Source organism: Centroberyx gerrardi, chromosome 3 (assembly GCF_048128805.1).
Source record: "Centroberyx gerrardi isolate f3 chromosome 3, fCenGer3.hap1.cur.20231027, whole genome shotgun sequence".
In the NCBI taxonomy this organism is placed as follows: domain Eukaryota; kingdom Metazoa; phylum Chordata; class Actinopteri; order Beryciformes; family Berycidae; genus Centroberyx; species Centroberyx gerrardi.
Window position 1 is genome coordinate 14,377,157 of NC_135999.1, and position 26,806 is coordinate 14,403,962.

Below are 26,806 nucleotides of genomic sequence, written 5' to 3' on the forward strand. Positions count from 1 at the left end.
TGTTTTGACTGTCATTTCTAAATAACATGAGGCTATGTGCACATTCACCTTAGTGCTGGTGCAGGATAGAGAAATACATCATTAAAAAGTGAATCGGCATAACAGCATGCTGCTCCAGGACATTTAATCACAGTACACAATGTTTCGATCTGTCTTGGTCTTCGTCAGGTTGTTGACTGTCACTTCTGCCATTTTCTTTTCTTCCTCCAGGTGAGAGCTATGTGTGCGCCTCCAATGAACCCTTCCGCCGCGTGGACTACACTAAGAATGTCAACCCCAACTGGTCCGTGGGCAGCAAGACCGGCACGTCTCGCTCCCTCTCCTCCCTCAGCACGCTGAAGAGCGAGCTGCAGCGCGAGGCCAAGGACTTCATCAAACCCAAGCTAGTCACTGTCATCCGCAGCGGCGTCAAACCCCGCAAGGCGGTGCGAATACTCCTCAATAAGAAGACGGCCCACTCCTTCGATCAGGTGCTTACCGACATCACTGATGCGATCAAGCTGGACTCTGGTGCTGTGAAGAGGCTGTACACTCTGGAGGGCAAGCAGGTAAGGCTAATACCACACATGCTCTTTTTAGCTTAAAGGACTAAAACTGGAGTCATTGGTACTGGAGATTGCAGGAGTGTATCCCAAAGCCTGACTAGCAGTACTTACTTGCTTGTCATGTGGGTGTTTAACTGCAGCGCCTGTATTCTAATCACCATGCAAACTCTTGTAAAGCAGTGAAAGGTGTTTATTCTTGACAATATCTGTGAACTCATCAACTAAATGGCCGTTGCAGGGATTGAACTTGTGACATTCCAGTTATGGGACAGCCTCTCTAACCCACTAGGTCACCCTGCTGCCACCCACTTTCTATTCATATCATCTATTGTTTAGCATGAGATAAATAACTGCACACCTGATAAGAAAGTTGGGTGAGGCAGTTCTTTCATAACAGTTCTCCAGGACTACGTTAGGAACGGGAGTGTCAGATGTGCATATGAGAACCAGATGGAACTGCTAGGCTGAGCTTTTCCAGCCAAATGTTTTATCTCTAAGAACCACTATGATCTATAGGCTTCAGCTGTGTCAGCAGTCTAGGTAATTACACCCTGCTTAATCATCCAAACATAATTACATGCCACAATTATTTCAACTAGACGCTAATGAATACATTTTTGAGTTCAGTCCTTTGGCCAAATCCTTGAGTATATTTTCCTCCCTACCTGATCCGCCCCTATTAAGTCATGCAAGACTGACTGTCTGCGCTACAATCCTATCCATCTGGGACACATATATAGTAATGTTTCCATTTGAAATTCTCATCTAGGGCTCCCCGGTGTTATGAGATGAGGTGAGTTTGAACACATGGTGCCTTTTGTGTCCCTAATCAAAAAGATTGATGTTAATGTTGCCTCATCTGGGGGAAGTAAATATCTTCCAGGTTTTACATAATAGTAATAATAAACGTAATTTGTATGCCTTTTTTTCTTTAACAGTGAAATAAAAGCAAACATCCAACTCATAAAGTGATTTTAAAATGAGTTAAAACAAGAAGACAGCACAAGATACAGTAAAAAGATAAGAATAGAGAGTAAAAACAATATATTAGTAATAAAAGCTAATAGGATAAAAGACATCACATAAAAGCAAGTCTCAAGAAGCAATTTATACTCATTCACCTAGCCTAAGCTCCTCAGGATTGTGAACAAGCCAAAGACGTTAAATTTGGTTGATGCCAGAATAAAGAGTAATGGTATTACTGTGAGGCAAGAACATGCGATTAAAACATGAATGACTTTCTCCAGATAACTAAATGATAAAATGGCTGAACTCAGGAAATTGGAAATTGCTTTCAACTTAGGGAGGCAAGACTGCACCACTCTCTTCTTCAACAAACAAATAACCATCAAAAATGACTCTCTAATTTTTGGCAGCTGACATTGGCTGACAGAGTGCTTAGTTCACTTCAAATGTGTTTAGGGAGCCAAATGAAACTACTTCTGATTTATTTTCATTTAGCTGTAGAAAACTGTGGGACATCCAGCACTTTATATCACTGAGGCATTCCTTGAAAGTGGCTTGGCTGCTGGAGTCAGTGGGTTTCAGGGGTAGATATGTCTGTGTATCGTCAGTGTAGCAGTGGAAGGAAATATTGTGTTTCGGATGATATGGCCAAGTGGGGAAAAACAGAAATGGAAAACAGAATGGAGCCTAATATTGAACCTTGAGGAACTCCAACGGTAATGTGAGTTGAAGAAGAAGAGTTTCCCACTGTGAAATATAGAACTTATTTTAAAGCAAAGTTTACAAAGTGCTTTACCTAGAGCATAAAACAAGAAATAGTAAAAGCATTAAATGAGAGATAAATTAGAAGATTGATAGAAGAGGTTAAAAAAATGAAAACATAAAAAAAGAGAGGTATGAGATTAACCAATTAAGTGCTGTGTCCTTGGTGCCAACCCAGAATTTGAGGTGGTCCATTAAAATTGCATTGTCTATAATGTTAAAGGCTGCACTAAGTGAACTAAATCCAACTTTCATCCAAATCTGCTGCTAAAACAAGGTCACAAGGTTTAATGAGTACAACAGCCTCTGTGCTATGCATTGCAACACGATTGGAATTGCTCAAAGCTATTATTTGTCTTGAAACAACTTTTTGTAAAACCTTGGATAAAACTGAAGCCTGAAGATCAGCCTGTAGGTGCTTGGATTTAAGGGATCAAGCCTTGTTTTTTTGATGTTGAACCCTAACCCTAACACAATGGAAAATACCATTTTCCAGAGAGGTATTGACTATCGATAAAATACCAGGACTAACTGTGTCAAAGACCTCTTTCAGGAACTTAGTTGGAACAACATCAAGGGGGCAAGTATTGGACTTCATACAGAGAGAGAGAGAGAGAGATACAGTTTCTGATAGAGGTGAGAGAGAAATGAGTTCCAAACAGCTACAAATTGCATACATTTCCATAGTAATAGATATGACCCGGTGAGGGGGAGTGAGTGCTCAGCCTCTATGGTAAAAATGTTAAAAACTCACAAATCAAACTCCAGACTGGGGGCGGGGCTGGTGACAGAGCCTAGTACATTGCAAAGAACCCTTGGATTATGGCAGTTCTTTGATATGAGATCAATAAAGAAAGCCGCTCTAGCATATTTAGCCGCCTTCTGATATTTTCTCATGAGGTCTTTTTTTTTATTTATGTCTTACTTTCTTATCTAGAATGTAGCCATGATCACTCAAACTGTGTTGTTGTGCTGTGCGCACAAAAACATACTGATGGCAGACAACTAGGGGAAGTGAAAAAGAAGAATGTCCTCCTTTCAAATGCCTTTCAAATGCCTAAGAGCTTAATACTGAGAATCCAAGTGTGACAACCGAGCCGGCTGATGTTTGTTCCCTGTGAGCCGACAGGAATCTTCATGGGCAGGACAGGCCGGAGAAATGACTCATGAGAATAATGATCCTTATCTCCTCTGACAGGGCCGGCCCAGCATCCACTCTGTCACCAGACCAGCACTGTACAGGCACATAGCTGCACTGGCAAAACGTTTAGTGTGGTGGACGGTCTTCAACTTGATGTCTGTGAAAACAACTCAGCTAGTGGGAATAATTGTGAAGCGATAAAGTTTAGACCTACACTGAATGCAGTGTATTCTCTCTCTCTCGGTCAACTCTGAAAGTGATATGTAGCTTTGGTATAACAATTCTACTGTTCCCATGACATTTAAAATCCATATGTTTTACATATCTTCCCTAAGCACTCAGTGACCAACACTGGCTGTCCTGGTAATCAGAAATACAACTAAATCCTACTTAAAGTAGATTTACCATACTACATTTTTACTGTAGTCTGTGTAATTATATCAAGGAGTAATTCTGCCTCTTGGTAATTATCACTAAAGATTGTCAGGGGTTGGGGGTACACACTCTAGATGGTAAATGCCAGAGGTTGGCGTGTTCGAAAATGTTGTACTAAAGTGAAATATCACTTAATCAGTGCAGTGCCCATAGCTGCGCCCATTCATGGTTCTCATGAGATACACATGAGAATCTCCTCCATGACCAATTCAGTCCTGAATCTGTGACAAAAAGCCTTGGTGTGTCTCTGTTTCCATCTCTCAGTAGATTCCTAGATCATTTTAACAGCCATGCAGGCCTTTCTGGGCTTCTGCAACAGGCTGCAAGCGCAACCTGTTTCCATGCATTCAAGTTACTTGGGTGCTTGGGAAAAAATTCTAGTGTCCAGCTGTCTTGTTACGAGCTATCCAGCTTCTACTGATGTACAGTAGCCACTTAGACTAATCCTTTATGATTGTGAAATGAGAAGAAAGAGAGAGAAAAGAGGCGGGGAGAACATCAGACAGACAGAAAGAGAGGGAGTACCCTTCCTCCAACGTCTCAAGGGTTCGTTTCAACCAGGCAACTGCCGCTGGAAGTCTGCGTCTGCAAGAATGTGGCGGTTTGTTGGAGGCATTTGATAACGTCTCTGGGGATTTGCCTTTTTGCTAGTAGTGAATCCAAATTGAGAGCTCCAGGGTCTGTCTGGGTGAAGTGTCTATCCCTGGAATTCACATTGAATCCCCCCCAGCCCCAAATCAACCAGGCCTGGCTTTTTATCTTTTAAAGCTGTGAAAAAAAAGAACTCCACATGCATTATGTTAATATGATACGATTAGGGTAATACCTGTATAATGGTTGGCCCGCACAAATGCCTGAAGAATGTTAAAGTGATGTGCTCCGTTACATTTTATTTTCTGTATTTTTATACATCATGAGCACTCATGCAGTTGTTAAAGTTAAAGCTGTTTCACCAAGGCTCCCATCATTCAAGTTGCGCCTGCCAAAATAAAACAAATGTTCGTGCCTAGATTTCTGTCTTGTCCATAAATATAGGCTGGAGAGATGATGTGTCGTGTGGTTAGGAAAACTGTAGAAATCAAAATATTATTCACTATTAGTCATTTGCACAGCTCTGCCTACAGTATGATCGTAAATGCAGCAATATGGGTAAGTCATTGGAGCAAAATCCCAAAGCACACAGCAACTCTGGCCTGTTTTCAGTGCTTTCAGGAAAACATAACATCCTTTTACCGGATTAAAAATGGATGCCAGCCAATTCTGCCACCAACATAACACCAACATTCATTGCATAATGAATTCTCTGCCCACTGAAATAGGATGCAGGAGCAAGTCATGATTTTTTTGTAGTCATTTATATTTTAGATCATAATTCAGCCATTTGTATTAATGATTTAGGACATGTTGTATAGTTTTGGGGATTACACTCTTGAGGTGACACATTACATTAACTCTTTTGCTGATAAGTGTGCCATTTAGCTTCCCTAGATGATAGCGCTCATCACAGGGTTTTTGATGATGAAACCATCAGCCATCAGTTGCAACAGTCCTTTTCCTTTCCTTTGAAGGATGATTCCTGCTTTCTGCTGGAGCATGCCAAATCCATCCATACATACTACATACATCTGCTCACCATAAAGTTCTCCACCACTGAGTTTCCTCTGTCACATGTGATAGTGCGGCTCTTATAGTGCATCCTACATGGTGTCATCACATGCTCCTCTACAGCAATGCCTTTTAGATAAAATCAATAGTCCCCATTTATAGGGAGATCAATCTTTGAGGTTGATGTGTTTATGAGGCGATAATCCAATAACATGTCCTTGTTGTCAGCAGTGATGACTGCAGCAAAAGCCGAGGTCTATTACTATCAAATCAACAGGGAGGAAAACAGGATGCCTGCCATCCGCACATTACTAGGTATTGAAAAAGAATGTTAATGGGTACCATATTGATTTTAAGGCATCAAAAGGCTTCAAAGTATTGGCTTTTTACCAAGAGTACTCAAGTTGTCTTCATAATGGGAATTTGTACTGAAGAAATCATCACTGTCTGATTCCATTTAGAAGAGCTGCTGTAAGAAATTTTAGAAAAGATGAGTATTCTTTTATAAGCGGTATCAAATTTGAAGCATTGGAAGCTCTTATTGGTGCTGAAATATTTCCACCGATACTCAGTCCTTCACTTGAACGATGCCGTGTCACTTACTACAGACAACGGCAGTGTAATTCGGTTAAGCTGTGTGTGACAAATGAAATTATGTTCTAGTTTTTCGGTCCTGTCACATAACCAGCTTTGTGTTGGTTTTCTTGCAAGGACAGCTCAAAGAACACGGGCCAATGTATTTTGTCGTACTTAAAATATAAAATCTATGAAAGTGATAGCATTTTGTAAACCAAGGACTTACCTACTATTCTTCAAAAAGTACCAAGATTTTATTTAATTGTAGCATTTTGTGAGAGGAGGTGTAACTTTCAGATGGAGATGCTCAATTTGTAACAAAGCCGTTCATTTACAACGGGCTACATTCTTTTTAACACTTATTCATAGTCTTCCAAGAAAGTTAGCTATTTTAGTCCCATCCACCTGCTGATGCAACCGCCCTACAGCAGCAGCCAGACATTCACTGGCAAGACAGCATGTGTGTTTTCATGCAATAATATCTCAGTAGCCACATAAAGAAGAACGTACTGTATGTTCACTCTTGACTCACATTACTCTCTTGACTCTCTCTGAATTAAATTAAGAGTCTAATTTAGAGTTTTAACCCATTAAGCCTGCAACCTGATCCTTGGAGACCAGAGCTGGACACCTGACAATAGAACTCAATTCAACTGAATATAAAACTCATTGAATGTTTTATATGGGCTACAGCATGCAAAACCTAATCTTGATATTTCTAAACACTGACTGTTTATTACTTGGAGAACTGAATGGAACAACATAGATTGTTTTCACTTTCTCGATTCCCCTGCCCCCATGTGCTTGGAGAGAGTAGAGAGGAGGTAACACTCTCCCAGACCAGACACGTCTAGCTAATCTGACAGCTTGACTTGTGTGGAGCTCTCTGTGACGGAGCCTGTCTTCCCAGATAAGCCTCTTTTCACACCCTGACTGGCGGCATACTCGTGGCTAGACAAGCCACGTCTCCTATGATTCCCCATGCATGGAATGGGCCGGTGTGTTTGTTTATGTGAGAAAAGGAGAATCCTCTTTTGTATGGCAGCGGTACAGGAAAGTGTTTTATACTGCCCCCCCCCCCCCCCTCCTCGGCTGTGTAGTGAAGGCGTTTTCTTTATGTCACTTCTTATCAAGTGTGACATGTCCTTCTTAAAGGGTTTTGACACATGGCCTTGAAGCAGAAAGGGAGAGTATTACTTCTTCTTGGGTTCTTTGATTGTGACAGGGAAGCAGACCAATGATCCAGCTCAGCTGCTTGAATGTACAGTTAGATTTCACTCTCACACTCAGCCCAAATTATTTTTACGCACACACTCAACCCTGTAACACTGAGATTAGGTGGCTTGTGAATGGTAGATTTATGACAGCATAGCCCGATGTCCTCATGTGGGTTAGTGCGTCATTCTTTTGACGTCTGAATTGGGCTTCTGTATGAATGCTCGCCCTGGATTATAGCACAAGGGATTGTAAAATCGCATGTTGTGTATTAGTAAATGTTCACATGGTCCCCTTCAAATGTTACTATATGCCATTCAGTGGTGCATTATATTATCCATACAGTGTTGTCTTAGGCTTAAGTACCGGTGCTTTGTGTTAGCTGTATATTGTCAAATACTTTGGGAGTCCTTAAAAATGAGCATAAAATATTTAGCATACAAGTTACACCAAAGCCCCATAGAGATTCTATAAAAAACCTTACTTTCTAGGCTTAGTTGTGCCAATAACACACACACTTGCACTCACTCACACACACACACACACACACACACACACACACACACACACACACACCCAGAATGCCTTCCAGCAGCAGCCTACCATCTGCTCCTCCAAAATCAAATCACAGGTCCCAGCCACCCTCTCTGCAGGCGCTGCCACCCCCTTCCACTGATGCACACACACTCACACACACACTTGCTCTCACTCAGCCCCCCCACTGGGGCCCTGGCCACCACCGGATAATTAGACCTATAAGCTGGAAGGGAGGGTTAAAGTGCAGCTGTCAGGTGTGTGTGTGTGTGTGCGTGCGTGTGTGTGTGTCCATGGATGTGCATGCGTGAGTGAGTGCGCATACACAATACATCTCTCAGTTCCACTCTCCCTCCTCAATTGCAAAGCTGCTCCTCAGAATGAATGTTAATTGAACATCTTGGTTATCAGAGCCAGCAGAATCAGCTGCTGCTTTTGAGAGACAACTCTGTTTTACATCTCAAAGCTGACTGGGCAGGGAGAAAATAAGATTTCCATATTTATTTATTTATTTATTTGTTTGTTTGTGCATTCATTCATACAGAGAACAGTTCGCAGGCCAATCCCCCCTCAAGTTTTATTTTTTAGCGCAGTGAGAATGGTGCAGAAAGGGTGGCACAGAAGAGGGGGTCCATGTGATAAGGCAGAAGGAGCGAGTGTGCTTATGGAATATTAAACACTACACTAGGGCAGTCAAGAATTATTGACTTGGATATTGCACCAGAGAAAAGTAACCTATCTTATATCATTTTTGGGCAGATACTTGGTTTTTTTTTAGGATGATATCAAATTCGCAGGGTTTTCTGTTGGAATAGTGTTTATAGAATGAACAGTAGTCAGTGTTTCTATTTTACCATTGTTCTCTGCGATATTAAGACAATATTACATAGCTTATATTCTTCTAGTTTATGTAGTTTTAGGTGATTCATCAAAGCACTGACTCTACAAATACAGTCAACTTGGGCTTTTCACTTCTCCTGAGGTGTTTGGACCTGGGCTGGGAGTGTAATAATCGGTGTGCTGTATATCTCTCTCTCCCCTCAGCTCCCTGTGGCACTGTAACTGCTCCAGTAGATCACAGTGTGGGATTATTACAGACTGCCAGCAGGCCGCAATGGACCTGCCTACGCCACACTGCTTTATGAGCGTAGATGAAGGGCTGGCCAAGTGCTAGCAAGATCCAGAAGAGGGGAAAGGGGGAAGAATGGAAAGGTATAAGAGGGTTGTCGAGAGAGAGAGAGAGAGAGAGAGAGAGAGACAGAGACAGAGAGACAGAGAGGGAGAATAGTCACTAGGCTTTGGTTCCCAACCCCCAGCCTATAGTCAGCTAGTCGTTCCCCTCCTCCTCCTGCCCTCCCTCCTTCCTCCTTATTAATCCCACTGTGCAGAGCAGCTGACAACCACTTCTGCTCTGCATCAGACTGTTTCCCATAATTAGATACAAAATATATATTACACTCGCCTTTCAATTACATGATCCATGCAAGGTTAGGGATTGTTATTATCTGTTGGGAGACATATATTTGCTAGATGCAGGGAGAGTGAGGATGCAATATCCACTATACTGTATTGACCTTCAGGCCTGTTTGTTTACCTCGGGGGACAGGATAGATGGGCACACACACACACACACACACACACACACACTCACACTCACCTAGCTAGCTTTGCCTTGGGATATCATATCAAAGTCAAATGTTTGCTCTCTCGGGGGAAATTTTATGAACAGGTAGTGGAGGACAAATACATCATCCATCAAGTGACCCTTCTTGTTACACCAATGGGTTCTGGGAAATGGTGTTTGGAATGGTATTGGCGCCCTATAACGTTCTGGTAACCTGTCCTTCCGCCCAGCATGCACTGGGCGGAAGGCTCCAGCCCTCTGCCCCCCTGAAAACATAGATCTTGGTGATCGATGTAGTGCAAACCTTTTCTTGTCATACCTTTTTCTCATCCTATCATTTAGAGCCAATTTACGCCACTATCCGACTTGTAGTCTACTAGACAAGCATTCAGTAGATTGAGTTTACATGTCATTGCTGTCAGGTCTTATAGTCTGCATCAACATGTCAGACTCTGTTAGCCTCTGCTTGTCCCAAATGTCACACCATCCCTGTTGCCCTGTCTGTCTCACTCAGTCTCGCAAATCACAATGTCTTAAAAATCCCTCGCTGTCTTTTTATCTGCAGTAAGCAGAATTTCAGAGGCAGCTAATGTGATGTTTTTTGGCATGCACTCATCATATGGTCGAATAAGAGTTCGACATAGTGGATTTAATCATCAATTTCATGTATTTATTACAATGTTTAGTTGTAGTGGAGAAGTGGCATTACATTGGAATTGATTCATTATTTTTCTCTCATACAGCATAGAAATATAGAGATATAGCTTGGATCTCTGTAACATAACTTATGTCCTGTAATAACATCAACAAAAAGTTTAGATGAGTTGTAACTCCACTCTACGCAGCATTATTTGTCCCACTCAGAACAGCATCTATCAATAACGATGAACATGGAAAATGGAAAGTCCTGAAATGCTTTTCTCTTTCACGATCCATTTCACTGAGTGACGTTATCAGAACGACAGTCAGCCCATTATCCAGAGAGGAGCCGGACACAGACCTGGTCCATTTAGGCTGCTGAGCTGAAAGGGCTCAAACGGTCGTCCCTCCGAAATCTCTAACAGGCCTATTCAGCGCATACAGGAAGCACTGGAATGGGAGAGGAAACGGGACTCTGCATTGATAATTGGACCTTCTGCTCAGCCTCAGATGTAATGTCCTCTCTTTTGTTTACATGCCTTACATGTTTGCAAGAGTTCAGTGGATGTAGCTTCCATAATAATCTTAAGATCTAGTGATATTTGGAATAGCCTAAATATCAAATGTCTCTGCACAAATGTCTGCTGTTCATTTACATAAATCAAATTGGTGTGCCTGGTACCCCGCAACTCCTATGAAAGCAATTCGATTTTTAATTCCCTTTTCCACTAGCTGGCAAGCCACTGTTTCCAATCTCTTTTCACTCAATCGTCTCTTATTGTAGACTGAAATTGTTAGAGGCAAGAACATTTGTGCGTGTGCATGCCTCGAGTGTGAATAACAAAAGTTAATGAAGGTCATCCAGAGGTCTGAGGACTCCAGCAGTTCGTGGCAGAATTTGTGAAGCACAAACAATTTGACACTGTGCTGTGGGTGGGAGCGGGCAGGCAGACCGCTGTGGGACCACAACAGACTGAGAGACTATTTAAAAGTGGCTTTTTGGATCACATTCATTTTTTCTTTATTTTTTTTACCAGCAAGTAAAGACTACAAATATTTTCTAGTGTTCCACTATTTAAAAGATCTCACAAACTTCAATTGCCTGTATTTTTAACATGAGGAGCCTATTTTTCTTTCCTATATCATTTTCTACAGGTAATGGGTTATAGGGCAGATATGGCTCATGAATGGAAAAATGCAGAACAACATTCATCATCCATATTGCACATTAGTAATGACATTTCCCATAATGTAGACACACACTGCAGTGGTTGAGCCTTTTCCTCTTCACTTTTTGCTCCTCAATTAGTTACCAACAAAACACACTTAAAATAATAGCTAGATAGCTAGATAACTTTTTAAAAAGTTAAATGGAGATGGAGAATATCTGAAGGAGGGACCTTCTCATCATGTGTTGCTTATTGGGATTACTTCACACTTTAACAGACTATTGGACTTTTATCAAAGCTTATCAATTAAATCGTTTAGGCATTACATACATATAATCTAGCCTACCTATCCGTCCAGATCAATGTTTCAGATCACCTGCTTTCAAATGGAGTGTGATGCATGGGATGGTGATGAAATCTCCTCAGACTTCAGACGCCTGAATTAATGGAATGAAAAGACATGAATGGGGGCCTATGATAATGCCCCCATGTGAATAACAATAGCTTGGGCTGAGCTTTTATATCCTATAAAATATGGTTAGTCAAATTAACATAAATTGATTCTAAATCAGACTAAGAGTAACTCTCTATGCAATGCAGCGTTCCATATAGATAACATGGCTAGATTGCGTGCGGTTGCTGGGTTTTGGGGGCATACTGGTGTGTGTGTGTGTGTGTGGGTGTGAGTGGGAGGAGGGGTGGTGGTTAGCGTGAGACTGATATAGAGTGGCATCATCTCACATGACACGCTCCTAATGATGATGGCCTCCTGGCCCCAATAATCTGAACCAGCCCAGGTCCTAAATACGTTAGCTGGGACATGCTGTTCTGCTATGTTGTGCCAACAGTTAGAGGTTTATATTTAGTGAGGAGCCTGAATTTTGTTTGCCCTTTTTATTAAAATGATAAGGATGGCACTGTATCTTGTCAGTTGCGTACCTCGTGGCGGGACAGTGAAACATGCTGGCAGTTACAGACAGATTAGCAAGACTGTCCCCCTCCCTGTTCGCTAGAGGCAAGGCCACACAAGGGCTCCATCTGATTGTCAGGCATGAGCTGTTTTTAGGGCCAAATCTGGATTAAACACCACCATTTAGGTCAACAGCCATGAAATTTGCATGCCCACCTATTGTTCTTTACTATCATTTGCATACATCACCATCTGACACCAGTGCATTGATATACCATCCATTCAGGAATATTCTTGGCTGGGTTCAGTGCTGTGTCGTTGTTTAGTCTGGACTCACTGATGAATCATGCTTTTATATACTGATTATCTACAGAAAAAAAAGCGGTATTTGGTGAGGCTGCAAGATGAATGAATTCACAGGATAGGATTACAAAATAAAGAGACTGAATCAATGCAAGTCAAAAAGATGCAGTGTTGGAGCGGTTGCCTTTGCATCACATGGGTGTTGTTTGGCCTTTGGCGGGGCCGACAGTGAGATAAAAACCTGCGAATCCAGAACCCCGCTCACTGGCCGCGGCAGATGGCACACACACATCCACCTCTCTGCCAACCATTTCCCCTAGACTGGGTGGGCAATACAATGGCCCCGCATTGTATTTATAAAACAAAAGTGCTTGTTCTCTGCTTCTCAAGTGCTGGCATGATACCCCGACATGATGAAACAGGAAAACACAAAGCAGGCAGAGGACGGAGAGAGCCGGGGTGTCAGGGGGCACGAGGCTGGCGGCTGTGCAAAACGTGTGGAGGCCACGGGGGGGGGAAGGGGGGCGGGGGGGTATCCATTGTGTGATGTGTGATCTCACCCACTTGTTTTGTTTTGTTTGTCCAACCCTGGCTCTCATCCATTCTTTTCAGCAGGCCTTAGCTTAGGGTTTGGAGCTCCCAGCCCCAGCCCACACACTTTTGTTTGTCAACTTGACTTTAATCATGCTGCCTCAGTTTGGCAGATTGATGCGATGACTAATTCTGCACAGAGCAGATGAGCAGTACATCTAAGTGACCCTGACATTTGTAACACATTGTCTGTTACTGTAGGTAGAATTGTATTTGCACATCAAATAGTTTTTCCTTTTCCTTAGTAGTCCCTGGGTGCAGCTCTTGGCTTAAGAGCATGGTGACATTTATGTTAGTGGACAGTTTTGTTCAGAGTGGCACAAACATGAAAGGCCACATAGAGTTGATAATGCCGGTCTTTGTAGTGACAAAGCCCGGAACCATTTTGGACTTGTTATTTGACGTGTAGTTAGTGTAGTTTTGTTTTTTTCTAAGCAACCACGGGACTTAGCAAGATAGATAGTTCACAGTGTTTGAAGCTCAAGGGGAGAAAAGTGGGAGAATTTGCATTGCTGTATAGGCAAACTGTGGGGTGAAGTGGGGGGTGTGGGTGGCAGTAGGGTTGGCAGTGGCGAGGGCAGAGCAATGCTTAGGCAATATTGACTCGTAGACAGATGGACAAATGGACATCAGAACAAAAGGTTAATTTGAGGCTGAAGATTATGTAAAACTGGCAACAAAACCATTAAATATTTCATGCATCCCTTGGGAATCTCACTGCACCACAGCGTTTCTAGAAGTCTCAATTATTAAGGTAAGGTAATCTAGTCCACTGGGACTATAAAGGCAGTGTGTGCAAGTGTGAGTGTTTCTACGTGTGTGCACGCGGACGCAGACTGACAGTATTGTCTCCTCTTCCTCTCTTCTCTCCTTCCTGCACGGCTCCATCTGAGTGTAACGAGCTCAGCACTAGTGAACATCCAGACAGCCTGGGGTAACGTAGTGTAATGTCTCTCTCTGCTTGGATATGACTGGGAGGCGAGGGAGACGGAGAGGGAGACAGCTGTGTAATGTGTGATACGCCCACCAGGCACAGGCTGGTGTGAGACAGAGTTCACTAGACTGCTGTGGAGTTACCCTAAACTGCTCTGCAAACCTAAACTGCCATTTTGAATTTATGTTTGATTTGACGTGGAGGACAGCGCTGTTGCCTCAGTGTGTCCCGATAAAGTGTCCCGCGTGAATTTATCATGTTGTGGTTGATGAAAACCCATGGAGACGTGCTCATTTATCATGCAGATATATATTTTTTTCTTTATGCCCTCAATGAGCGATGGTGCGTTGGTTCGTTTACATCAGTGTGTGCAGAATGTTCATACTTTAACTGTCTAAATCGACTTAAGTGCTGTGCGTTCAAAAGCCATCTTTCAGGAGATTGAGTGCAAATGGAATTTGTTAAAAACACACAGTATTTAGCAGCTAATCGGTAATGCAGCTAATGCAGAGTAGCGAGCTAATGATGGGCTTAGGTTTCCCATCGCTCATTTTCATGCCACTGCCTTGTCTTGCCTGTTGGACACGTGGCTGAGATTTACCTCTCTAATCCAAAGGAATTAACCAGTAGTCTGGGGAAACGGCCACTGTCTGTGAGTACGGGTTCAAACCGAGTTTATAATCCAGCTGGCTTAAGCATCAGGCGCACAAACTTAATAGATATCTGTATGTTCTCGAGCAAAGTAATTATGCATTTGCTGTGTGAACAAATTAGCATGTTTTGCTATTCGAATATTGAATCTCTGAATATTTCATGGCTCGTGTAAGGGATGCACAACCAGTTTTACCATGAAAGGCTCTTGCCTGCGGAAGTGCAAGTAGTGCTCTGTAGACTGTTATGACCTTGCCCAAGGCAAGAGGCAAAGATCTCTCTCTTTCTCTCTCGCCCTCTCTCTTTTCGTCCGTCTCTCAGGACTCCACCCACCTCCTTTACCCCTCATTACCATGAGCCAAATGAGCAGGAGTGTTAAAGCAATGAGGGGTTTGGGGGTAGATGTGGCTGATGGTGATGGATCACAGTGATTGGCCTGTCAGCTCTGACATGAAGAGCCTCTACTTTCTTGTCTGACTATTCTTCGGCCACTTTGTCAGTAGGATGATTAATCTGCACGTGTCGGTGTGTGGCATCTGTTTTAGGAACGAAGCCCTGAATCATGAACAAGAGAAGACAATTTGGTGCCGTGTTCTTGCATTGATATGTTCACTGTGATGAGTGGCATTTCAGTTCATTTTCAGGCCCTGGAAATCAAGACCTTTCACTATCTAGCCTAAATATCTCTTTGATTTTGATTCTGACCCTCAGTCATTAATAGCTCAGTGGCCTTCAAGGGTGAATCAGTTGCATATTTTTTGTATTATTTAGTTATCTGTGAACAAGGTTTGAGTGAAAGGATGGTAGAGGAATACATATCTGACACACACACACACACACACACACACACACACCCACACACCTAAAGTCCTTGACCTGTATTTTCCCTGTTGCTGGGCTTAGCAGGGCAGAAAGTACAGCATGCAGGACGGAGGAGACAGACGGATGGCGAGCGAAAGAAAATGGCAGACAGACGAAGGGGAAAAAAGTGTGACATCTTGGAGGGCAAACGTCAGTCAGAAGATGCTACTGTGCCTCCTTGTTACCCTCAAGACGCACACACAGCCAATAAAGAACCTCCCAAACAATTCACTTCACTGATTGGCCGAGACAAGCCCTATCATGACAGCGCCTAGACGGAGCGCCATTGGCTGTTTATCCTGGCAGTAGTTGACAGGGAGAAACAGAAACATGGACATTGCGGTCTGACATTCATACACTCCTTAACTCCTCCTCTGCTCCAAACAGACTACTGCGTACAGTAGATGATGCACTTGTTGGCATTCAGGGAAAACACCCATTATGTTGAAACACTTAAACTGGAATAGTGTTTAATGGCACCCTATTTATAAGTAGTGTTTTTAAGTTTTTACCCCAGCATTTCAGTGAGTATTGATTGTTACAATGAATGATTTCAGTGCCCAGCTTTGGCCTTAAAGTCACAATGAAACAGCATTTTGAAAGCATCTTGCTTCCTTAATGTGATGTATTTCCTGTTGGAACAGGATATTGGGGCGGGACATAACGCGGGGAGGGATCATTCAAAAGTGGAATGGGATATCAGTTAGGAAGAGAAAGGCAGTTTTGTTTAAAGCACTTTATGTATTGTATAGTAGCCTAAACAATTATTTTTTTCACCAATTTTCCGTACCATAAAAATAAATGCCAAAAAATGTACACATTTTTTATTTTCTTGTTATTTTTTATATCAAAATCCCATTACATTTACTCCCTGGAAAACAGTGCATCTTTAAGGTTGACCCCCTGGTGTACCAGTAGGCGTAAATAAAAATTCCAACCGATTTATGAACAATCCCGCCCCTCTGCCCCTCCTATTAATATCATTTATTCTGAACTGATCTAATTTCCTCCCCACCCCACACATTCTTCAGCTGATATTTCATGGTTGCTAGAAATGAATCATGAATGAGCCATCCGAATAAAACAAGTATTTGTTCAGAGGATTTTTACTTCATCTTCTATTTGAGTGTAGTCAGTCGCTGTTCCGTAAATTCTAAATGGTGCCAGTTTTAAAAAGTGCATAAAGGTGCATAAAAGTTGGGTCATTTAACAGATTTCCTTAACCACTCTATCTCCTTTTCTCTCTCTCCTCTTTAAAACCCTGTCAACACTACACACCAGTTGTCTCCATTTTCCCATTATCCCCCTGGGCATCACAGGCCAGCTGAAAAGTACGTTGTCATCAGCTACAGCAGAGCCAGCCTTGCAGGGAGAGAGGTGTGTGTGTGTGTGTGTGTGTGTGTGTGTGTGTGTGTGTGTGTGTGTGATGGAGAGTACAATCAAGGGCCTTTCGAACAATGTTAAGTAATCTCCCAGCACCCAGCCCTTTTACTTCACAATGAGTCTGCGTTTCCCAGGGGGCATCAGGACAAGCCTATCCTGGGGCAATAGCGAGCTAACCTGGCTAAGACCGATTTGAACACGGATTCAAATTAGAATTCAAATTAATATGAAGTGATTTATGTCAGAGTATCTGCCACGGTTCATTAGGTGCGGCCGTGACGATGCGTGTGGCTTGTGCTTGTCAGGCGGTGTCGCGTGGCTTTGGGACAGCGGCCCTCGCCCCTGCCGTCACCAAGTGTCCTCTGTCTGCTGATGTCATCGTGGCTGGCGTTTTCCCTGCCAGGGGACAATGCTCACCTCAGCAGTCCCAGCGCTCATGTCACACATTGTCCTCAAACACCTAGCCACCGAGCTCAGTACACACACACACACACACACACACACACACACACACACACACACACACACACACACAGTCCATTGAGGTGGATGGAAAAATACTGGATGGTCATTGATGATGCTTATACACCAGAGTTGGTACTGTATGGATTAAGTGCAGAAGTCACTGAAAACGATTTGCCTGGTTGCAGTCTTAAGATCAGTGTGTTAAACTTACTGAACTCGTACTATATACACTGTACAGTGCAAGTTGAGTCCATTGTGTGCATTACATATATTAGGATATACTTCTTATACTTATTAGGATCAGTAAGTTATTGTAAAGATTAAAAGATAGTTTGGCAACTGGAAATCACCAAGTAAAGAAAGTCAGTAAATTTCCATTTATTTGGGGGATAACAATGGAGGAATGGTATGAAGAAGAAATTTAGGGCTAATTATTATTGATTTGTTGTCTCTAGCACTGCAGTTATTACAATGTGTTGCAGCCACTTCATTTAGCTACTGTTCAAGAACTATATTGTTTGGCAGAAGGATACATTTGAATCACGACTATAATTTACTTATGTTATTGATTAAACATAAAAGATGTATAAAATATTTGTGTTTTTTATTACACTGGTGTATTACCACCATTTTATGCCTCAGTAAACCATGAGAGGCCGTGCTGTAGTCATTCCAGAACAGCTAGGCAGCCTAACAGCGCTTCTTAAGTTGTTCTAAAATCACTGTAAAGCGTGACCTCTTGTGACTTATTGCTTCATTTTACAAATAATATCCACATTGTACTGCCCTCTTTCACCATGATAGCTTCTACTATACCAACAATCCACTTTTGACACGTACATCGGCCTATCTTTGGGGGCCGTTGCCATGGTGATTCTAACAACTGTGCCCACTAGACAGTATGGTGGGGCGATCAGCTGCCAAGCTCCATAGTGAGAGCCCATCTAAAGAATGGCATCCACTCCAGCTATGTGACACAAGAGCTGCTCTGATACTCTGCCATGGCCTGGCATGCATACACACCGCATACACACTGGATACACACCGCATACACACCGCATACACACCACATACACACCGCATACACACCGCATACACACCGTACCCCCACCTTCACTGATATTGATTCCTTCCCTTTGTTTCCAGGTCAAGTAAAAAGGTCAGCAGTTTTGCCTCAGAAATTAGATGGGAAGAGAGGGGGGGGGGCATGTTGAGGCTGAAGTACCGTTTTTCTTTATTCATGAGAATGCTATGGATACTATATGCAGTCTCATTTTTAATTGATGCTGTCTGAGTTTATATAGGACATGCAGCAGAATCATCTGAAATCTATTATTCATGGATGAGTTGTGGTAACTGTGTTTAGGCCTATTATGATATATTTGTGGCATTGTGGTGTTACTAATACATACAGCACTCCTCCTGCTATTTCAGTCCTCAGGTTGTACTCTATTCTGACTTGTCTTCCACCTCTGTTTCCTTTCCTGTCATCCTCTACCTCTTCTCTCTACTGAAGAGATGTATGGCTCTTAGAGACGGTTAGGGGTCTTAAGGAGCCCTTTATTCCTTCTGGATCTCCTTCTGGACACCCTCAGAATAACCTCCAACCGCTTCGTTTCTTCCCTCTCTCCCTCTCCTCCCCCTGCCCGTCTCTCTCCAGATCAGCTGTCTGCAGGACTTCTTTGGGGAGGATGACGTGTTCATAGCGTGCGGCCCAGAGAAGTACCGCTATGCTCAGGACGACTTTCTGTTGGATCACAGTGGTAAGGCTTCCACAGCCTTTATGACTGGTAGGCCTGACTAAGACTAACTAAACATCCGTCTGCCTGTGTGTGTGTGTGTGTGTGTGTGTGTGTGTGTGTGTGTGTAACCCTTGGTGTCCTTCCCCGCCATTCTTCTCCCAGTGCCGCTCGCAACGCCCGTTTCCTTTCGGAAGTTGACGGCAGGATGAGGTTTGTGTGTCTAATATAAATAAAAACCCTATTCTTATGTTTTTTGATGTGTATTTTTTGTTTGATCTAAATTATTATAATGATAATTTTAATAGTGGAAAGTGAAAGTTCACCAGTAGCCTATATTTGGTAGTTAGGAGTCAAACATCTACAGAAAAGCATTGACACTATACATTTCCACACACACATTCCTGCCGTCAACTGAGGGAAGTGGTTGGTGTTTGTGTAAATGAAATAACATTCCAACGTGTTTCCGTCATTGTGTTTATGTATATGCCGTATCTATGGTGTGTGTGTGTATGTTATGCACATCTTATGTTGAGTAGTATCCTACTTATCGTCCTGACAAACCACCAAGATGTCTTCAGAGGCGTGTTGAGGCACAATGTGACCTCCTTAAACCAGCAGATCCATTCGTTGCAGCTCTGCAGTATTTCTAGCCAAGGTTAGACAACCTCACGGGAAAGAACAGGAGATAATTTTAGTCCAACAGTCCAAACTATTCCCAATGTTTGACCGTCCTGTTTATTGCTTTTTTATTTTTGTCAGGTTGGCTAGTGATGGGGGTGCATATTCTAACACACACACACATACTCTGTGTTAACTGCTAATGCTAATGAGTGAGTGTGGCTTGGTCGTATTCAGGGGTAGTTTGGAGCTTTCGTCCCACTTATACTCCTATGCTCCACTTTTAAGAATTAGGTCTTTGACAGAAAAAAGAAGCACACTGTACTCCCTTTTTTGGAGGTACAGAAGCATGCAGAATGGGTACAGTACACACTCTGCTGTCAAAACCTTGTAAGGATGAGCAGCATCATACTTGGAGTGGGTGGAATATATAATGCAAAAATGCAAAAAATTAAACTAATGTTGTAGTAGAGTAATCAGAAGAGTTACATAGAAAAACAGAATTGAGGGTAGAACAGTTATTGCCAGGGGACACCTGGACCCTCCACCTGCGGTTTTTCATGAATATGCAGAGAAGGACAATTAGTTATTAGTTTTTGTACTAAACGTTTTATTTAAATTTTTGCGCTCTAATGTCTTTAACATGTTAGCGACCTGGTATGCAATTCTCTTAGTCCAGGCATTCAGTGTAATCCAATTGTGCAAACACAACAACACTAATCAAAACCAAGCAAACTTTGAAAACCAAACAAATATGTCCTTTCTGAGCTCAGGAGCTTTAAATTTAGAGCTAAATGTTCAGTTGAGAGGACGACCTAGAAAACAATTTAGTTTGCTGTTTTTTCATATGTCCACCATGTGAGGATGAGAGCTCTTTTAATCAAACAGTGAAATAAGTATCTGGTGATAGCATGGGAAAGACATCAGAAATGCATATGTGTGTGTGTGCTTCTGTGGGAGTCTTTTTTTTAATGTCTGTATCATTACAGCCCCCGCCACCACCCCTCGCCCTCATTAACACAAAGCTGTCAGGACCCCTGACAGTTTTACCACAAGCTTCATTACAACATCTGCTCTTACTGAACGCAACTCTGTGCAACACCACTAAAACATCTGTGGCACCAGGCGTGCAGCAAACGCCATAATTACCAAAGCTTGTAAATTTTTCATGGGTTTATGGTGTGTGCTGATAATTTTAATTTAGATAGTGTATTCCTTAGGAAAACACAAAATGCTAAAATTGCTTTAATGCTGCTTTGAAGGAAAGACACAGCTCTAGGCCTGCATAAAGCATATTAGTTATGGTTATGCATAGCCTATATTGTATTTAGTACTGTAGATCTGCAGATCATCAGAGAAGATAATTGGGACATGATATTAGGTAAAGAACTATATGCACATCGACAGTGGGTGCTGGGTTAAGTGCCAAACATCAGTTAACATCGATCCATGATGGATCCAGTTAGATCCAGTTAGAAGATCCAGAAAGAGTTAAATAATTTGACCTGAGATCCATCATAGAACGAAGTGTTGTCATGCAAAGAGTTAAATCATACTTCAGTGTGCGGATTCTACTTTTTAACATGACATTAAGTAATTAATCTATTCATCACTGCTTTTTGTCTTGTGTTTTGACCCATGCTTCTGTTCACTGCTGCCTTTTGGTCCCCCCACTAAGAATGACCAAAAGTCATGAATACAACCTTTAAAATTATATTTCATTATCCTGAGCAAGCCAGCTTGCCGGGAGTAATGGCACCATCAAACTGCTGCGTTGTGCGAACAATGAAGCGGTTTGTTGAAGGTGGAAGGTTGATACAGTGTGTGTAGTGTTGACCCTCAGTGTGTTGTCTACCCAGAATGCAGAGTGCTGAAGACATCGCACAGTCGCTCTGCCACTCCCAACCGGACCAAGAGCCCTGGACCTTCACGCCGCAGCAAGTCACCTGGTGCAGGTATGACGCATAGCTGTACTTGGGCTGGGCAATAATTCAATTTTATCGTTTATCGTTTATCGTCTGGGCAATAATTCAATTGTATCGTTTATCGTCTTTCAGTGGAATTGTATCGTGATGATATTGTGATATCGTGATACACAATTCTGTTATCTAAATTGATTTTTTTTTAAGAACTGATAAAATGAGGTATGACACATTTTAAGGAAATTTTCAGTTTAATTTGACATCACACTTACAGTAACATTACCATGCAGTTCAATGGGATGAACATCAATTATAATATAAAATTTAACATGTGATTTTGCCATATTGCCCACAGACACTGTATTAGAAGGAAGAACACACACACACACACACACACACACACACACACGCACACACACACACACACACACACACACACACACACACACATACTAGAAAGAACCAAGAGACTGTAAAATTAAAATGACATTTTATTTATAGAGAAATGAACATGTCACTTTTCAGGTCACCTACTTATTGGTGACCTGAAACTGTTACAAATTATTGCAGAATGATTGATATCTGTAAAAGTAGTACAAAGTTGTGAACAAACACTCACAAGAACACACATGTAGCACCTGCACATCATCACACGCCCTGTTTCCATTCACATCATGCCAGAGTAACATTTTTACTAAATTCCGGGCTGACAGGCTGAGTAATAGGCTTTTTATTTGGCAGCTCATTAATCTGACCTCGCCCTAACCCCCCACTGCCTAACCCAACAGACTGGCATTTGTGATGAGTGGCTGTAAGCAGTTTGCTTGGCGTATTCAGAGATGATGACATTATGCTGAGTAATTAGTGTTCTACAAGCCGTCATGTCAGGTTTAAAGAACGGGGATTTGAGAGTTTGGCAGGGGCTGTTTGGAGTGGTAATGCCTCCAGTCTTAGGATTAGATTTGAAATTCAAGCAGTTTCGAAACGTGGGAATGTGATTATAGTAATCATTTCTCCCAGTCTACTCTGCTCTGCTCTCATAGTCTCTGTCTCCTATTTTCCAGCAAGACGACCCATCCACTACTCCACCAGTCAGTCTCCAATCAAATCCCCAGGTGAGCCTCTTAACCCCACCCACCCTGCTTGGATCAACAGTTTGACTCATCAAACACTAAAAAGGGAGTCCCTGCCTCTCTTGTGACTAAAAGCTGACTTCCTGAACCAGGCGACCAGTCTTTGGCCATGCTAGTTTTTCATTCTTGCTCACACCAAGTGGCTGTAGCACAGGGCCTCCCTCGCTACACAGTAGCAACTATTTATATATACAGTATGTCTTTTTTTTATCATATAGGTTGTTTCAAAAGTAGGAATAAAATTTTTAAACTGAGCTGTATAATTTTAGTCATTTTAACTTTCTCATTTTGACAAAATAATTCAACTTTCAATTAAAGCATTTATTAATACTATTAATACTACAAATTACACTTCAGGAACCTTAATACCAGGAAATAATTGTTTCCCATCATTGACACATTGACGCAGTCTCTCTATGGTGCTGTCACACACCTACTGTCTTGCGCAGTCCTTGGTCTGCATTGATTTAATGTATATAAAAATGTGTACCTACTTTTGAAACACCCTGTGCACTGTTCCCTCTCTCTCTTTCTCTTGTCTTTATCAGTCTCTCTCTCTCTCTCTCTCTCTCTCTCTCTCTCTCTCTCTCTCTCTCTCTCTCTCAGAAGACTTATCCATTCAGCATGGCTTCTGTCACTTTATATATTCACATTATATATTCCCTCCCTCTGGCCAAGACCAGGCCATCACTGCAGACCCACAGATTTAAAGCCATGAAATGAATTCAGCTGGCTCTTCTGTTCTTCCACTGCCTGGCTAATTAAAGTCTGCTCTCAGGGACACACAGGACAGCCCCAACACATGCCTCTTTTCATCTGTACAGTTTAGGTGTTCAAAGATTAAACCAGGCTGCATCATTTTAATCATGCATCATGTCCTGTATGTTGCAGGGCATATTCGCCATGGAGTTTGTTTGAAAGTTCCTTTAACAAAGCAAGATAATCTGAGTCACCCAGAAGATAGTGGGGTGATGAAAAAAAGTACCATCCCATGATCAAGAACATCGTCTGCTGTATTGGAGTAGCATAGGAAACTGCTTGACTGCAATGAATCAGAAACTGCAACTCTGAAACAGCAGTGAAAGCACAGCCTGTAGACAGTGTGAATTGCTTTTTTTCAGTAGACTTCGGTAGACTTTGTGTTAAGAGTTTGACGCATTATGTCTCTGTATTTGTGCCAGAAACTAAGAGAGAGGACGGCAGAAATAGTCTATTGTCCAGAGAATGAATCATTCAAACAATAGAAGCTCTCATCCCTGCTTTGTGCCTGCGCACCTTGGTGGGCTGTAGGAAGACGCACTATATTCAGGATATGCCGTACACATGAGATGTCCATTGATGTTGTCAAGAGCTTTTCGCAGTGACCCTTTCTAACATTTCTGTTATGTATGCACCAAAGCTGTTGGGATGTGCTTCCTATCCACAGCATGTGGAATTTATCATCAATCTGTTCAGTCAATTCAGTCACACTGGAGCCTTGTTATCCAAACCCTTCTGTGTGGTAGTTTGAATGAGGGAAATATTCAGTTGACTGAAATATTGGGGCAAACCTTGGATACATTTATGCACAGTCCAAAAACAAATTGATCGATTGTGCCTACATCGTGGCCAAAAGACAAATATCTGACAAATATTGTTTGGATGTGGTTTCTATTGTTTGTGTTGAGAGAAACAATCCTGGCAGAACGCAGTAAGTCCCTGATTCACTCAGAATGTACTCCAGATGCCTTGTTGTTCATTTTCATTTCACACAGTCCCATATGAAAAAGTTAGGATTGCAAACTGCTCCTGGTACAAACAGTGAGTGAAAGGAGTATTGCCTATTTGGCCAATGCAGGACATAGTCAGTAGTCTGTCTTGGATGCATCTTGGAAGTTTAAATGTTGACATAGACCCTTCTTACTCATAGTCACAATTACAACAAAGAAACTCTTCAATGGCAATGAACAATGACAACTTTTCTTTCCACATTGCTGACTACTTTCTCTTATATCCATCTCTTCCCCCTGCTCTTCTACCTCTTCTCCTTCTATTTCTCTCTGTATAGTAAATGGGGTCCCAAGTAGCCAGATCTCAACCCCCAAGTCCACCAAGTCCTCCAGCCCGTCTCCCACCAGCCCCCGACCCATACGCAGCTTTAAGGTGAGACAGTACATCACATGCATGTCTGTTTGCTGTAGACAGTCTGCTTGTGCACACACACACACAGAGCTGGCAGCTACACTCGAACCCTCCATCCACTATCTGTAATATAACTACTATGCTTATGCACACATTCACTACGACAGCCAATCTCATCATACACAGACATATGCCAGTGCAATAGAAATACTATCAAAATTGTTATCAACCATTAAATGTTGGAGCATTTTACACCATTTGGACTTTTTCCCAGACTGCCACAGTTTATCTTACTTGGGCCGACACCAATGCTCACATTAACACAATTGGCTGAAGCCATGACCTGTCATTTTGTATTACACATTGGGAAAACAAAGTGCCTGACTCTAATCCATAATCTTAAAAATTGTTGAATTGTCCAAGTACTGATCCATAAATATAGAATCAGAAAATATAGGACAGCATTCCCTCATCTTTGTACCATTTATCTGTACCATACATGCTAATAATGAAGGGTTATTTTAGGAGACGGGATAAAGCAGCATGGTATCCACCTGGTTAGCACAAAATGATTAAACACATCCAATGTGTTAACTATAAAGAATGAATGGGGAAATTTTCCACCATCCGAATTAATTTGACCAAGTCACTGACTGACTGACAGTCATGTATGACTTATAGCACATGTTGCAGATCAGTGATGTATTTAAGGTAGAGTTTCAATACTAATCTGATTTATTGACTGAGGCCTTGTGTAAGCTGCTTGTTAGTCCCCAAAGTACAGAGTTTCAAACTGCTCCAGCCAGCTGGCAAACCTCCTCTAGAGAGCTACTGTTCCACACTAAGCCTTTCACAGACTTAACCATCCACAGCACTTCTGCAGGATATTAGTTTTTCATGATTTACCGACCGTTTTCATATTTACAGGCAAATAACACGAGTAGAGCAACACTTTTTGACAAATATAGCAAGGAGGGACAAGAAATTACTAAGACACAAAAACGAAAACAGTAAGAAAAAATATTAGTAACTGAAAAAAAGAAAGGTTTTGTCAAATTTGGCTTCAAGGCCACATAAGGTGTGTTTACACTTTCACAGAATGAGGAACATCCTCAATCCAACAGAAATGGGGAGGCTAACAGTCTTTTCCAGCTATTTAGATGAAGATATCTCACTAACTGGTCAGGTAAAGTGAGCCACAAAAAGTACTGAGTTATTGGAAGAAAAAGCTTTCTTATGTATCCGGCTGAAAAGATATTGAGAGTGAGAGATTTTGAGAGATGAGTGGAGAATATGAAGCAGTCCCACTCACATACTGTGGTGCAGAGGTTTATCCTTTTAGACTGAATAATAGATTCGTACCTGAGGCTAAGGTACATGAGAAGCACCTTATGGACCTTATACTGCACTAAGGTAGGGGAGTTGAGAAAGCATCCACTACATAATGGAAAAGATGACCTGGCTAATTTTGGTGCTGGCAGTATTTATGGCTCACATTGAAAATAGAGCCATAAGACACTGAAATTGCCGCTGCTGTGCTCCGTAGGAAAAGACCCTCTTAACCAATTATTCATTCGTTTCCAGCCATAATGGTTTTCTATGCAGAGAAGATAAGTGGCTGTGGAGGAGGAGATCCGTTGGCGATGGCTCTTGACACCTTGTACTTTTTTAAAGGGCAAGCTCATTTTAGATCCAATTCACCATTAGCACAGTTACATAAATAACTTCTTTTATTTCAGGCTCAGTGGGCAGGTAAGGGAACTGTGCTGTTCAGAAGAATTATTTTTTATTTTTTATTTTTTTCAACATGCCGCACAGTACGTCTTACTGTCTAAAGCTTTTTTCCTCCCCATTTTCAGTGTAAAAGCATCATTATTCTTATTTACTTGTAAATCTTTAAATCATAAAGACTCTAAGGAGAATTGTTTTTTTTATGATTCATGTACATAGGCAACAGTTAC

General features: G+C 42.0%; 1 protein-coding gene across 1 annotated transcript in view; it reads left to right on the top strand.

The window, feature by feature from the left end:
* dclk2a (doublecortin-like kinase 2a) overlaps window positions 1-26,806 on the top strand; it is a 41,721-nt gene that overhangs the window by 5,027 nt on the left and 9,888 nt on the right. Inside the window, exons 2-6 of the mRNA XM_071923380.2 lie at window positions 211-548; window positions 18,970-19,099; window positions 21,529-21,624; window positions 22,656-22,706; window positions 24,772-24,866. Coding sequence (XP_071779481.2) covers window positions 211-548; window positions 18,970-19,099; window positions 21,529-21,624; window positions 22,656-22,706; window positions 24,772-24,866 — 710 coding nt within the window. The remainder of the gene's footprint in view (window positions 1-210; window positions 549-18,969; window positions 19,100-21,528; window positions 21,625-22,655; window positions 22,707-24,771; window positions 24,867-26,806) is intronic.